This window comes from Oryctolagus cuniculus, chromosome 3 (assembly GCF_964237555.1).
Source record: "Oryctolagus cuniculus chromosome 3, mOryCun1.1, whole genome shotgun sequence".
NCBI lineage: Eukaryota > Metazoa > Chordata > Mammalia > Lagomorpha > Leporidae > Oryctolagus > Oryctolagus cuniculus.
Window position 1 is genome coordinate 68,139,329 of NC_091434.1, and position 16,205 is coordinate 68,155,533.

At 48.8% G+C, this 16,205-nt stretch overlaps 1 protein-coding gene across 12 annotated transcripts in view; it reads right to left on the minus strand.

Annotated features, from left to right (window-relative positions):
• RAPGEF4 (Rap guanine nucleotide exchange factor 4) overlaps positions 1-16,205 on the minus strand; it is a 328,804-nt gene that overhangs the window by 73,796 nt on the left and 238,803 nt on the right. For all 12 annotated transcript variants that reach the window (XM_070070679.1, XM_002712290.5, XM_070070683.1 and 9 more), the window contains one exon: positions 14,970-15,153. In XM_070070679.1, the coding sequence (XP_069926780.1) occupies positions 14,970-15,153 (184 nt within the window). The remainder of the gene's footprint in view (positions 1-14,969; positions 15,154-16,205) is intronic.

Below are 16,205 nucleotides of genomic sequence, written 5' to 3' on the forward strand. Positions count from 1 at the left end.
TCACACGTACGTCTCAAGGTGGGCATAATAGGATTACGGCTCTTTCGCACAAGGAGCAGCCCTGCTGTTCTTGCTACTTGACATCAGCTTGGCTCAAAGAGAAAACAGTCACCAAGTCTCCTTCTCACCTCCCCTGGGCGGGCGGTCACAGAAGGAGGGGAAAAAGAAAAGAAAGGCTTAGCAAAGGGGAAAGGAAAGGCTTAGAATTTGGCTCTAAAATCTTGACAGATCCAAAGACGGGATCTTCGTGAGCAGATTTCTGTGAGTTCAGGAGTGTTTATATAATATCAGTATGAACTCTGTCTTGGTTTTAAAAAAGCACTACCTGTAGAATCTGCAAATCTCACTGTCTTAAAAATAATGACATTTCATCCTGTATTTAAAACATGAGGAGGAACAGTCAGGCACTCAATGCAATATACTAAACATGTGATGTCATGGTTCCAGGCTGACTTTGGAGCCTTTACAGTGAGTCTCAGGACCTGCGCCACAGCATGAGGCCAAGATGGCAACGTTCAAGCTACGTGTGAAACATGCTCAGTTGACGCACCGCCCTGCGCCACTTGGTGCTGCCCGAAGCTCTCCTCTCCCCCACGCTGCCTGCCCTCCCAGCTCACTGCCTGCTTTTCCAAACAGTTCTCGGCATGTGTTTCCGTTTGTTGCTCTTCTGTCCACCTCTTGCTTTATGCCCTGCCTCAAGGCTTTGTTCTCCTCTCCTCAGGGGAAAAACCAACTTCCATCTATATAATGACAAGACCTAACGCTTTCTTTCCATATGGCCCTTCTTCCTGAGCCCCAATGGCTTTCTGGCCATCTTTTCCTACGCACCCACAACCCACAAGTACCACGAGCTCAGTCTATCCAGAGGCCCTCCTTGTCTCCACACAAAGCTCTTTAAGACCAGATCTGGATCTATATCTGCAGCCTCGCCCAGGGTCCCTCTTTCCACTCTTTTCCAGACAGCCACATTCTGTTTTCCAGCCAGGCTGGGCAACTCTCCATTCCTCACACATTCTGCATCTCCTGCCTCCAGGACATCTGGCTGCTCCTCTCCTTGCCTGGGCTGTCTCTGCCTCAAGTCCAGTCAGATATATCCTCACTCCTAGGTCAGCTTGCCAGCCTCTCTTCTTCCATGGCACGTGGTCCTGCTGTTCTGGCCAATGTTATTTGCTTAGGTATAGAAGCTCAACTGCTCCTCTCTCAAGAGAAGCAATATCTGGTAGTGCCAAGGGCTCCGGATTGGAAGTAGAAACGAGACTGCAGATCTAAATAAGCAATTTTCTAGCTTCCCAATTGGTCTAATGCTTTGTTTCTGCAGCAGAAGAATGGGAACCATGACTTGACATGCATACGTCATTGGATACACTGGAAAGACAGCACTAATGCAGGAAGGCAGTCTCAGGGTGGGTGTGTGATAGGGCTGCATTGGATGAATGAACACAATCCATGCTGATTTCAGGGTCTGCCCAAGGGCGAAGGTGGCAGTAGCAGGGACCAGCTATTGTTCTGTGGGCCATGGGAAGCGGGAGCTGATGTCTTACTGTCCTTCCTACTGCCAGTTAGCACGAGGAGTCCCCAGCACCACTCGGTTTTCATACAGGACACATGGCAGATTGTACAAACAGAGGGGGAGTGGGGTGAAATGATGACATTTGTCTTTCAGGGCAAGTCCCACAGAGGCATGGGACAAGTACACTTGCCTGAGGATTTCTGCTCCTTTCATACCAGTAGACTGATAGAGGTTACCAGTCTAGTATGCCATGGTGCAGGTGATCATTCAAGTTCAACCAGCAGCACCTGGTGAGATGGGCCTGTTTGCTCTGCTGTGCTGTGGGTCTGATGGAAAAGCTATTCTAACACTCAAACAGCACCAGAAAACAAAGCACCATCACCACCGCTACCACCTAAAGGAGCCAATGAGTACTTCTAGAACACCAGAAAGTACAGGAAGTCTTGGATGAAAGAAAGCGGAATGGAATGGAATGGAATGGAATGGAATGGAATGGAATAGAATAGAATCAGAGCAGAATAGAATGTCTGTGAGGTAAAACTGGAAAGAACCACAGTTCAGCACCCACAGAGAAAAACCGCATCACTGGGGAGACAGACTGGGGCCCAGCAAGCATGAAGGGCAGGAGAGGGTGATGCCTGAGGGGGTTCCCAGAGGCCGTTTCACTCAGGTGGGCTTGGGCAGTCACCCCTCCTTTCCACACCCCCCACACTGAGCAGCACACAGGGCAGAGGTTGAAAGCCTGAGACCTGTGCTCTCCCACAGATGCCCAGGGAGGGCTCTCTGGACTAGTACGGGAACCTGCAAGAGAAGCAGGCCGGAGCCTCTGCACACCTGGCTCCCCATGGGCACACAGGGGATGGAGGGGGCTGCAGTGGCCCAGGAGCGAAGTGCGCCAGTGGGCTCCCTCTGTTTCTGGAAAATCCACTTTATCTCAGCAACTAGCAGGAGGCTAGGGACTCCTAAAGTGCAGCCCACTAGGAAACAGGCCTCACTGGAGGGGCGTCCCCCCAGTGCCAGCAGGGGTGCTCTGCCAGGGGCATGGCAGCTTCATCTGCACAGAAACCAATGGTCCTCTGAGCCCACCCTGGGGGAGACTTCCCTGGATGCCCTAGGGGAGGAGGCTGTGGGTGCTGTTGGAAATAACATGTAATAGAACAAAGCCTCAAACAGTTCCAGTTGCTGAGTCTTCCAGGCCATTCCAAATGAAAGGGGAGAATGGAAAACCCAGCGACATACAGCAGATGCTGTGGTCTCGGGTGGTGACTATCATCACATGGCTGCTGCTGTGGGACAACCCACCCAGGAAGCAAAGAGCCTGGCAGAGCTGTTGTAATGAGGTGACAGAAGCCAGGACTGGGAGGCATGAAGAGATGGCTTAAAGCACGAGCTGATTGAGAGTTAGGCAAGTCACCACAGCGGTCCTGAGAGGAACCAGGACCCTGGCCCCAGGGATGTCAACATCTGTGGGTGATCCTGTGCCTGGCTGGGAGACTGCCTGCCTAGCCCATGCAGGAGGTTAAGAGGGCAGGGCAGCCCATGCCTCCAAGGAAAGACCCTGGTCGGGGATTCAGCACACTGAGCCACACATGACCTGAACTGCTGGCAGGCAGCGGGGGCCCCAGGAACATTTCCCCTACCCTCACTTCCTGTTGAGGGGCCTTGTAATTGTCAACCAGGTAAACAGGTCCCAGGCGTGGCCCAGACCCATAAGGACCATCTGGAAGGCTACATAGGCTACATGACCTTCAAGCTCATTGGAGAAGAGTAGAGGTGCCATTATTGGCTTTATCCAATAGAATTAGTGCTGCCCTGAACTAGCTACTCCCCTCTTTGCCTGCCGCGTAAAAGCCTGTGCCTGACTGTTAGCAAATGGACATGTTCACCGAAACTTGTCTCTAGTGCTTCTTCTCAAAGAACGCCGTTGCCCCATCATCCCGACAGTGTGGGCCTCACAGGATAAGCCCACAAACGCCCACGAGGAGGAGGCCATGTGGAGCAGAAGTCAGCCTGGCCCCGATGTGAGTCCCTCCCCCAGCCCAGGGTGGGTCCCAGTGTTTGTGGCAGCAAGGACAGTCAGGAGCCCAGCCCTTCCAAGGCCATAGCTCGGGGCTGCTGTGCCTTCCAGCATCTCAGGAAAGGTGCTCCCCTCTCCCCTCCTCTCTGCTCACCCCAAAAGGACCTGATGGACGCCATCTAAAACGGAGCATCCCCTGCCACCATCACGGAACAGAGCCGCCTTCTAAAGGCCGGTTTCTCTGGGCCAACAGTAGCATCAAGCAGCTTTCACGCTCTGGTGACAGGGAGCCGATGGAGACGTGATCGTAAACACCAGCCCCCAGCCTGTCTAAACAGCAATGAGAGGGTCCTGGGCAATGAAGGCCATTCAGCACTCCAGGGCAAGGGGCACAGTGTGGCCCGGCCAGAGCACAGCCCCCCAGGGGACCTGCATGAGAGGAGCCTGTGAGGCCGAGAGTGAATGGACTCTGTGGAGCGCACCTGTTTACCTGTCCTTCTCTGGATGTCACAGGGAGAGAGATGAGGCCTCCCTGCTTCTTCACAAGCCCGCCGGTGCCACATTGATGTGGATTTGTGGGACCCCGCTGGGGAAAGGCCTAGTTTCTGCAGGGGAGGTGCTGCAGTGGCGATGTCTGCTTACAGACGAGATAATAACCGGGGAAGGCCGGGAGAGCAGCTTACACATTAAAGGAGGGGAGGGCTCAGGTGGTATTGGAAGCTGCTGGTAGACACAGTGTATCAAGGAATTTATCAAGGTCAGAGTCACAGCGCCTGCGTTCCTGGAACGTGGAGGAACCGAGCAGTCATCTCAGCTGCCAAGCGGCTACGCAGGGAGCCAAGCAAATAGCCTGGCTCCACTGCACCTGATGTGCCGCAGACCCTGGGACATGGGGCCATGGCCAGAGAAGTCTACGTTACAGAGAACCTACATAAGCCATGGTCAAGGTTGGACATTAAAAAAAAAAAAAAAAAAAGGCTTGCTTTCTTTTTGGGGATGGGGTGGGGAGAGGGAGGATGCTTTTATTTTGATGCAAGACTTCATAGTAATGCATCTGGGTCTCCTACTTGTAAGTCATATCTCCAACTCAGACCTTTCTCGAAACTCAAGACCTGTGTAACAACTCAATTCATTTCCAGTAAAAGAAACTTTGCCGGGTTGCCATGTCCTTGTCTAGCAAAATCAGCCAAGTGTGGCATTTATTTTTTCTTTTGTCACTTCCCAGGCATTTCTCTTTCCCATGCTTCTTAAGTATCAGAGAAATTCCAGGATCCTGATGACTGGACACCTAGAATGTCTGTCTGCCCAGCTCCCCGTCACACCACCACCCCTCACCTTATTTCTAACCCAGAAGGGGACATGTGATGTCTACCAGGTGCAAGTAGGTATGTCCTGGTTCTGCCACAAAGCCTTGGCTTCTCTATGAAATTGAAAGGAACACAGTTTACAACAGCAGAAAAAAGGAAAGGCAGTGGAACACTGTGAGAAGTGAAGTCATCCCCAGCAGGGCACGGGGTAATGCAGTGACTCTGAGCCCTGAGTGTTCTTCCAGCGATGTGCGATTGTGTTGAGAAACCCAACACACGATATAGTCTTCTAGCAAGTAATGGGTATTCTAGAAGTTTCCAAGTAAATGCTGTCAATGGGACCATTTCTATTTTCCTTTAAAACTCCCAAGCAGCAAGTTGAGGACAGTCAGAAGGTGTGACCACCTACTGTTGAGTATGAGGCACATGTGTGAGAGAAGAAATGCAAACACTTTCGAGGAGCTGTTGCAAAGATGCACCACTAACTTCTCCTTGCAAAGAGGCAGTTCTTAATCAAGAAGAGACAGATGGATTGTCCATGTCTTTGGTCAGGTCAGTGATTACTGAGTAAATCTACCAGAGGGGGACTAGAGAAGAGGAAAGAATATTGTCGATGAAGAAGAAAGGAAGAAAGGAAATTGGACTTGCAGTACGATTTGGACCAGTTTCTGGTGTGGCCACATAATATTGTGGGGTGTGATGCTAAGAAAGGTATTTGGCATCCATGAAACTTAATTTCTGCTTCTCTCCATAATGGACCATAATGAGCCCTACTTAGCTTACAGAGTTCAAAGGGGTGATGACTGTCTGCTCACTATTCCCATATAGTGCCATTCAAATGTTGGTTATTAAAGGGTGTTTGTGCTTCTGGGTAGAGAATTGATGTGGAGTAAACTGGCTCCTCCTGGGGCATGGGATGTCAGCGGTTTCTATGCAGTAAATTTTCCAGTACCTTTTCAAGGAAATTGTGAAAAGAAGCAGATTAGTTATCTTAAGTCAAGTGCCACATTTAGCAAAACAAAACTAAGACATTGTGAAGCATACTCATTTCAAAAATCATTTGTTGGGGCTGCTGCCTATAGTGCTGGCATCCCATTTGGGCGCTGGTGAGTCCTGGCTGCTCCACTTCTGATCCAGCTCTCTGCTATGGCCTGGGAAAGCAGTGGAAGATGGCCCAAGTCCTTGGGCTCTTGCCCCCATCTGGGAGACCTGGAAGAAGCTCCTGGCTTCAGATTGGCTCAGTTCTAGTCATTGTGGCCATCTGGTCAGTGAACCAGCAGATGGAAGACCTTTCTCTCTCACTCTCTCTCTCTCTCTTTAACTCTTTCAAATAAAATAAATACTTTTAAAAAAAAATCATTTGTTGTTCCTACAGAATCTGAATTTAACCAGGCATCCTATATTTGATCTGACAACACTGGTCATAAGGCAATTAAAATTATAAAGTATATAGTTTTATATATAAATGTACTTACTGCAGAATCACCTTTGAAAATGGATTTTAAAACTAACTTATATGGCCAGTTGGTTAATACCTAGTGGAACTTAATATATAATATAAATATAAAAGAATTACAGATGTCAGAAGCATATCACGGCCAGTGCTGTGGCTCACTAGGCTAATCCTCCACCTTGTGGCGCCGGCACACCGGGTTCTAGTCCCGGTCGGGGCGCCGGATTCTTTCCCGGTTGCCCCTCTTCCAGGCCAGCTCTCTGCTGTGGCCCGGGAGTGCAGTGGAGGATGGCCCAAGTGCTTGGGCCCTGCACCCCATGGGAGACCAGGAGAAGTACCTGGCTCCTGCCATCGGATCAGCGCGGTGCGCCGGCTGCAGTGCGCCAGCCGTGGTGGCCATTGGAGGTGAACCAACGGCAAAGGAAGACCTTTCTCTCTGTTTCTCTCTCTCACTGTCCACTCTGCCTATAAAAAAAAAAGAAGAAGAAGAAGAAGAAGAAGAAGAAGAAGAAGAAGAAGAAGAGAAGAAGAAGAAGAAGCATATCACTCCTTCAAGAAAAATAAATTATTATTGTTTGAGGGGTGGAGAGAGACAGAGATCATATCCACTGGTTAACTCCTCAAATGCCCCCAACGACCGAGGGGTCAAAGCCGGAGTCAGGAATGCAATCCAGGTCTCCCGTGTTGGTGACAGGAACCCACGTACCTGAGCCATAACAGCTGCCCTCCAGGGTCTGCATTAGCAAGAAGCTGGGGCCAGGGGTCAGGAGGCAGAGCAGAACTCTAACGAAGGACTCCAATATGGGATGTAGGTGTCTCACGCAGCATCTTTACCCTCTGTGCCAAAAACCTGCTCATAACTATCATAACTCATTATGTGTGAGTGGCATTTCTGGGTGTTTCCTACACACACACAAAAATATCTTTTTCCCTAAGTCCTGTACACTTGTACTGCATTCAGGTCTCTGTGATAATAATTTAATGAGATGAGGTTTGCCTGCATTATTTATTTTTCTTCTTTTTTTAAATTTATTTTTATTTATTTTTTTTTATTTTTGACAGGCAGAGTGGACAGTGAGAGAGAGAGACAGAGAGAAAGGTCTTCCTTTGCCGCTGGTTCACCCTCCAGTGGCCACCGCGGCCGGCGCGCTGCGGCCGGTGCACCGCGCTGATCCAATGGCAGAAGCCAGGTACTTATCCTGGTCTCCCATGGGGTGCAGGGCCCAAGCACTTGGGCCATCCTCCACTGCACTCCCTGGCCACAGCAGAGAGCTGGCCTGGAAGAGGGGCAACCGGGACAGAACCGGCGCCCCGACCGGGACTAGAACCCGGTGTGCCGGCGCCGCAAGGCGGAGGATTAGCCTAGTGAGCCGCGGCGCCGGCCTGTATTATTTATTTTTAAAACAGATTCCAAAACATCTTTCTTAAGTGCCCAAAGCATAAAGCTAGTCTGAATTCTTCTTGGACCACGGCAGGTGCCAGGGCACAGTAAGAGATATAACTCAGGAGTCAGAACTGGGTGAAATCCCAAGCCCATCACTTTCTGGATAACCACAGGCAGCTGACTTAGCCTAAATTTTTGCTTTTTAATCCATAAAATGGGGATAATATGAGTTAACCACATTTTATTGAAAGAACTGAATTAAATAACTGAAAAAAATAAAGCACAGTCGTTAGTGTACATGTACTCAACAGATGTTGGTGTGATTAAACACAATCACATCTGTGTTTCCACTTATAATCACCTTGTGAAATAGGGAGAAGGCAAGTCGTTCTTATTAAATGCACTTTATAGCTGATGAGATTTGCAGCCTGGGGAATTGGAAGGCTAACTGGTAAACTGGGAAGACTAGGACCCAGGGTTCTTGTACTCAGTTCTACTTTCTCTTCCTTTGAACTTTCTTTTTAGTAGGATCTTGGGTCAAATGCATGTATCTCAAATGCTATAATTAAATTCTCAAAATGTGATTTATTTTACTCTTAATTTGGTCTTGGCTTCTCCTGTCCGTTTTTCATGGTTAGCAGGGGAGCTGCTCACACTACACCTCCCTTTAACACTTCCCAGTGGTGCCCCCAAACAACCATGATAAAGGTCCAAGGTGCACAGACGAAATAGCAGATCCCCTCCACCTGACCTTGGCCTGAGACTCTGCAGCCACATGCACGGTGCTGCTGGCCTGCCAGCTCCTCCACGGGAAACAGCTTCCCTGCAGGAACTCTCCCAGCATCTTTCTGGCCCCACTCCTACCCCTGTGCCTGCCAGGCTAGGAGCTCGCTCCTTGTTCTGGGAAGAAGAGAACTGAAATAAGACTTTGCTGCTCCTAACAATAGGAAGGGCTTGAGACTCAATCTAAACCTCCACGAATCACACACTGAATGCATTAAGGGGGCATTCAGAGGATAGATTACTCAGTACCTATTTAAAAAATCCCAGGTTGGGGCCGGCACTGTGGCATAGTAGGCTAAGCCTCCTCCTGCAGTGTCAGCATCCCACATGGGCACCAGTTCAGTCCTGGCTGCTCCACTTCCAATCCAGCTCTCTGCTTATGGCCTGGGAAAGAGGTGGAAGATGGATCAAGTGCTTGGGTCCCCGCACCTGCATGGGAGACCTGGAAGTGGCTCCTGGCTCTTGATTTGCCTAGCTCTGGCCAATGCAGATATTTGGGGGGTGAACCAGCGGATGGAAGATTTTCTCTCTATTTCTCCCTCTCTCTGTCTGTAACTTTACCTCTCAAATAAATAAAAAAATCTCTTTAAAAAAATCCCAGAAGATCTAAGTTTAAGGGAGAATGCCCCGATGCATTCTTAATCATAAAACATTAAGAACTGAAGAACAGCCAGAGGGAGAGGCACCAAAAATTAGCAGTAATTATCTCCAGGCCATGTGACTGCAGGTGTTATTTATTCTTCTTTAACTCTTTTTGGTGGTTTCCAAATTTCCAACAATGAACAGATTGATTTTAGTAATAAAATTTCTTAGAAACTTGAGATAATCTTATAATGGACCCCAAACTGTGAATGGGCAGCCACAGCCAGCTCCCCACTCCGGAGCCTGAATCGCCATGGCTGCGACCCCGTGGCTGCTTCCCTGGGTACACAGACACCAAGGGCAAGTGCCAAACCGCTCCTGTGGTGACAGGCAATGCCAAGCCCATGAAATGCCCCACTTAATCAGTCATTTATGCAGGCAAGTCCTACAAGCTGTCACTTAGGGCACAGCGATCGGTCCAGCAAGAACAAAGGCAAAGTTTGTCATGTCGTGAGGGAAAGGATTCACAGCGAACTTCTTGTTGCATAAGATTAGGCTCTTTCAGTCAAATTTCTCTCCATCTGATTAGCACTTGGGAATGGACCTCACAATGGTAAACATTCTCTTGGCATCTCTCACCAGAAATCAAAACCCTAAGCACCACTGATTTCAGGCTTGCTAAACTGAGACCCCCTGAGGAAACAAATCCCCCTGTAATTATCAGGATTTCAAATTTCATACCCTCCAAAACAGTTTGGACAAATAAAGATCCTGTTATAACAGGTTCTGCTAATTAAGAGCAAAATACAAAGCCCCTCAAGCGCCCCCTAGAGCAAGCACGTGGAACAGCAGTTGAGAGTAGTCTTGACCCTGCCTGAGCAGGGCAGCGGATAGACAGGTGAGCAAAGCTTCTGCCCTCCAGGTGTCCTGCGATCCATCTTAAATTATTTCCTTTCCACTTCAAGTCCCATGGCATGTGTTAGAAAATATTAATTTACCACACCAAAAAAATCAACTTAAGTTTCAGAGTTTCCAACCCATTCGGAAGACTACAGAACCTGCCAATTCTCTCATGCTATTTTTTCCTCTGCTCAGGTCCAACTTGTTTGTTTCTCAGCTAGTTAAGCTATTAGACTTAAGGATTTTTGTTTTTTAAGATTTATTATATTTATTTGAAAGGCAGAGTTACAGAGAAAGAGAGAGCATGTGAGAGAGCTGGGCCAGGCTGAAGCCAGAAGCAGGACTTTCATCCAGGATTCCATATGGGTGCAGGGGCCCAAGGACTTGGGCCATCTTCTGTTGCTTTCCCAAGTGCATCAACAGGGAGCTGGATCGGAAGTGGAGCAGCTGGAATTTGAATGGGCATCCATATGGGATGCTGGTGCTGCAGGCAGTGGCTTAACCTACTGTACCACAATGCAGCCCCTTAGAATTAAGCTTTTAGAGACTTTCAGAATTGTAGATATAGGAAGTGTGATTCTCATCTACAACTAGATTTAGGAAATAGCACCTACTTCATTGCCCTCTCACCTCTAAGCCAGGCTCTGCTGACCCATTCTCAAGTGTGGAGCATCATGTCTCATTTTACTTGAAGGGGAGGTTGGAAGTGTGGATGGCAAAAGCAACTTGTCTTCTGAAGCCTCTTTTTATCCAGGTGCCTTCAAGTTTATAACATTTTAAAATTTTTACTTATTTGAAAGGTAGGGCAGGGTGGGGGAAGAGAGAAAGAGACCTTCTACCCACTGGATCACTCCCCAAGTGCTCACAACAGCTGGGGCTAGGCTGGGCCAAAGCCAGGAGCCCAGATCTCAATCTATGTCTCCCATTTGTGTGGAAGGGACCCCAGTACTCGAGCCATCACCTGCTGTCTCCAAGGTTTGCACTAGCAGGAAGTTAGAACTGGAAGCAGGGTCAGGACTTGACACCAGGTACAACGATATGGGATGTGGGTTTCCTAAGAAACATCTCAATCACTGCATCAAATGCCCACCCCACATTTATATATATATATATATATTTAAAAAATTTATTTGTTTGAAAGCCAAAGTTGCAGAGAGAGAGAGAGGGTTGGGGAGAGAGGGAGAGAGAGAGGGAGAAAGCGAGATTGGAGATAAATCTTTCATCTGATAGTTTACTCCCCAAATGGCTGAAATGGCCAGGGCTGTGCCAGACTGATACTAGGAGCTTTGAACTCCATCCAGGTGGCCCACGTGAGTGACAGAGGCCCAAGCATTTGGGCCATCTTCCTCTGCTTTCCCAGGCCACAGCAGGAATTTTGGATCAGAAATGAAGCAGACAGGACTTGAACCGGTGCTCATATGGGATACTGACATCGCAGGCAGCAGCTTAACCCACTGCACCACAATCCCAGCCCCCAGATTTATAATATTTTGCTTACTTGGTCACTGCATATCTTTTTGTCCACACCTCTCTGTCCAAGGTACCTGCTAAATATTGATGAAATGCACATTTTTATCAGTAAGGGCCTCACTGAATCTATTTGCTATAGAGTAACCTCTTGTTTTTGGATTCATAAACAAAGCAAAATCAAAACAATAGACTCCAAAAGCCCATTTTGTGTTTGATGGCCTGTCTTGGAGCTACAACAAGAGCACTGTCAAACTGCCATCTCTCTATAGCACTTGCCCCCAAATGCCACCCAGGTCTGCACCTGTGAAACCAGGATGGGCTTTGTGAGTCACTCTGTCTGCCACTACATAAAAAGCTAATTTCACATTCAAAATGTATGTTTTTTTTTTTCAATACCAATAGCAACAAGAGTGTGCCAAAAATTTCCCCTGAAGCTCTAGTCTGTTTTTTAAACTACAGAACATTCTTTCATAGTTTGACAGTTAAAATGCTGCAGTTAATGTAATAAACAGAGAATTTTTCTAAGTAGCCTGTCAAAACAAGTGACACTTTTTTTTTTTTTTTGGCTAGCGAGTCTCAGATTCAGAACAATAGGAAGTACCTTTCAAAGCAACATCTTCATTATACAATCAAATTCTCAAAGTAATCTTCTCATCAAAGAATATTGTGTTATTTCTTTCCCAGTAATTACCCGAGTTGGGTAACCTCTCTGGAGTGGTGACTACTCTAAAATGCAGCTGTGCTGAGTTTAAAAATGGGGAGGGGGGTCCTGCCCTGGTCACTGTGGAGCCAGTGTATCTCATACATCTACACTTCTTGAGGACTTGGCAATGGACAGCAGAAAGTCAGCATTCCCAGGACCTTGGAACATGCCCTGATTTCCAGGAGCAAAGTGTTTAGCTGTACTCTTCAAGGACAGCTGTGACACTGGTAATTCTCAAACAACTGCACTTGTTTTCTTTCCACTTAATAATCATAATAATAGCCCCCACAGACTATTAGGAGACTTTAAAAATGGGATGTATTGTAGAGTTTGAATGTCTGCCTCACAAACTTACATTCTTTATTTTTCATTTTCCTATCTCTTAGGCATTGTCATTCCAGTAGAAAGAAAACCCAAAAGTCAAAAGAAAAACTGCAAACCCAGCTCCAGCATTACAAAATTTCAAAATATTGTGCAGACAGGAAAATCCCAAGGCTACCAAAGTGACATCTTTTGGAATACGGGCGAACACTGTGCTGTAAGAGCCAGCGAGACTCCACGGGTCTCAGATCTGGTATGCAATTCTCTCCGAAGGATCTGTGGGCTCCTGGGGATGGTGCAGTTCAGCGCTATCTAGAAGAAAAAGCAAGCAGAACAGAGGCTCACCTCCAAGGGGGGCTCATCACAGCCAGCTCTTAGGTCTCTCGTGCAGGGTGAATCAGTTAGAATGATCCCAGCTTATAGCAGAAACGCAATAAATGTTTGTTGCACTTGACCCTACTTGGTGAGTACCTCTCTCCCTGGATTATAAACCCCCCAGTCATGCACAGAGCTAAGAAATGGCCCTAGTACTCCACACCAGCTTAGACCTCTCCTCTCCACATCCTGTTAACACACAGTATGCTTTCCTTTGTAGTATGTGACATGGCTGTGATTAAATGGTTGCTTGCATGGATAGTTACTTAAGGTCTTTCTCCCACGCTAGACAGAAAGCTCTGGGAGGGAGGACCAATCGTCTCATTCAGTGCTTCCCTTAATGCCTTAGCAGCTAACGTAGTAGCTAGAACAAAGTAGGTGCTCTGTAAATGCTGGTCAATAAACGAATGAAGGAAGTGACACGGGCTGCATCTTTGCCGTCAAGACTCTCACAGTTCACAGCCCCGTTTCCCAGGGCAACTCCTTACGTTGTGGGCTTCCTAGGTGCTGTGCCCTGTTGAGCTCCCCTTGGTTTTGGCCACCGCTGCATGAATGCCAGCAGTGTGCCCCTTCCCGAGGGACTACAGAAATCGCCCCTCACATTTCCAAGGGCCTGAGGAGGCTGTCCTGCCCTGATTCACAACCACTGCCTAAGGTTGGCTCGAATGCAGGTGGCAGCAAAAAGGAGGACAGAGAGGGGGATGAGCCAGCAAACACATGAGGGAGGACACGGAGAAGAGAGCGAGCGGGGAGGCAGTCCGGCAAGGGGGCACGGTGTGGGCGGTGGCGCTCACTGAAGTTCCCCGTGCCCCCGCCCCCGAGAGCTCTGCTGCGTGCCCTCAGCCCCTACCCCTGCGATCCTTCAGGGCAGAGAGAGTGCAAATTGGCCGGGCAGGTTTCTTGGACTGTACTCCTGCTCAGGTCAGCAAGGCTCTCGCCTGTCTCTTTGATTATTTTGGATTTTCCTCTTCCATTTTTGTTTGAAGATAAGGGTTTTGAGGCTGAAAGAGCCGACAGCCATGGTTCTAGAGTTAAGGATGATGGTGCCAACTGGGAGGAGGAAAAGCCTTTGAAACACACGATGGGGGAGAGGAAGACCCAAGAGGAAGTTTTGACAAAGGGGACATGGTGTGACAAAAATGAAACACGCTGAAAAGCCTTTGCAGCTCGGAGCCTGGGCCAGTGAAAGGGAAAGTGTCCTGAGGGGACAGAATAAAGCTGCCCTCGCGGTGGCTGTTGTGAGTGGTGCGAGGGACAGACTTTGGGAAGTTGGTCTAAGGGATACCGCTCTCTTGGAAAGTGCCCGGCGGACACGAAGACGCGGCCGCTCAATGCTCCTGTCAAGACCTGCGATTCAATGACAGGCAGCCAGGGCGTGATGCAGAGTCCAGAGCCGCAGCTGCCTGGCACTGGTCGCAGGGCGGAGGCGACGTCTTTTCCAGCAGAGAAACATGAGCCTGAGCGTGGTGGCTTCAGAACCAAGGGCCAAGGCACTCCCTTAGCAAAAGGCTTTCCTGCGGATTAGGAGGCAGCCCAGGCTTCTTTGCAAGCCAGGGGGCCATCATTAGGACGCCCTGCTCTGCCGCTAGTGGGGCTCCGGGCGGTTTCCCTGAGTTGATCGCGTTATAATCCCCAAATCCGCTGGTGGGCTTCAGCTGAGACGGCAGGGGGCGCCTGTCTCACCAGCTGAACCGCATCTGAAGGGATTCCTGAAAATTAGGCATCTGTGAACCCAGTGCAGAAACCTCAGAATGTGGCCAGCAACAGGCTGAATGAACGAATGAATGCAAGTGGGCATGAGGGTTCTGATAACTCCTGTCCTATTGGATAAGCAAAACGGAGCTGCCGCAGTCTGGCACAGCAGCAAAACCATGTCTGTTTGTCCCTGCCCAAAGGTCTTTTATATAGGAGACGCCTCAGTTTGTCATCCTGTGCCAACTGCTGGCCATCTCGAGAGTTCTGCAGAGGAGAAATGGAGCTAGCCGGCTCCAAAGTGAAAAATGCAGAGCAAAACTGAGACAAAATGTGAAGCAGCACCCCGTCTAGGCGTCTCCTGCGGCCCCAGGCCAGCCCTGGACGCGGGAGGTCGCAGGAGCCCGGGTGCACCTGTGCAGGCGGCGGGGCGGTGTCCCGGGCTGCCCGGCGCGCAGGCGCTCTCACTCACGGTTTGCGCAGGATCATCCGCATGTGGGCGTCAGGGCCCATCTGCGAGAGCAGCAGCATGGTGTCCTGGAGCTCTTCGTCGCACTCCTTCTTCTCCTCCTCAGTAGGCAAAGGGGCATCCTCCTGCTCGTCATCCAGGAATCGATAAAATAAATATTTGTCTTGGAAATGGTGCTCCTGGTCCACTGCGGGGAACATGGAGGCAAGCGTCGGCGGGGACCTCTGCCTCCCGGCCCCGTTCGCCAGAAACAGGCAATGGTGCCCAGCCCCTGCGGTGAGACTCCGCACCCTTCGCACCCCGCCTGCCCCAGGGTGGGGCAGCTGGAAGTCTGTTCGTGGCTGCAGTCATGCCCAGCACAGCCCGCCCGGGCCTCCGTGGGACTCCCTTGGAGAACCTGCCAGCTTTGCTGAGATGCGCACTTGGACTTGGAGAAACCGCCCTGGTGACATTTTCTAGGTCCCTAACAGGAATAAGCCCTGTAATGGTTTTGGGACGTGCGGCCTTTTAAAAAAAAAAAAGCTGCTTTTTCAGGGTCAAAATGCACATTTTCCTCTATGTACTGTTTACTAATGTTTCTGTCTGCACTTTGACAAAAAAAAAAGTTAGAATAAAATTGTTTGAACAAAGACTGGATCAGGTTTCTAGGTTATACACTCCTTAGAAGAATTTTATGGTAATTTGCTTCTAGTTATGATTTTAAAAAGTTTTCCTTCTTATTCTTTAAAAGAACAAGATCAAAATCTTCATAGGGCAAAAAACAGTGAACTCAGCTCAGAACCCCTCATCCACAAAGGTTCAGAGTGAAAATGCAATTAAAAGTTTACTTTGGTGCCAGAATTTTTGAAATCTCCATCATTTTTTTTCAAAACATACATTTTCAAAATGCATGTTTTAATGCAAAAAAATGGAAGCTCGTGGAGTTTTTTTCCCATAATAGGCATTTTATCATGTGCATTTTGATGGAAACAAATTGAAATCCAGACAAAGGTTTTTGTTTCATACTATGCATTTCCTGTGAACCTTTTGAAGGCCCCTCAGTTCTGTCTTAAAGCCGTCACCCCCTTTACAGGATGGAACTCTTACACTCTGAAAGGCCAAGGAGAAGCCGTGGACTCTGGCAGCTCCAAGAGGGAGCCCCAGAGTAGCAGCAGCAGCTGGGAGTTGTTGGAAACACACTCAGGATGCATCCTAGACCTGCTACATCAGAATCTACATTTTTACAAGGCTCTCAGGGGA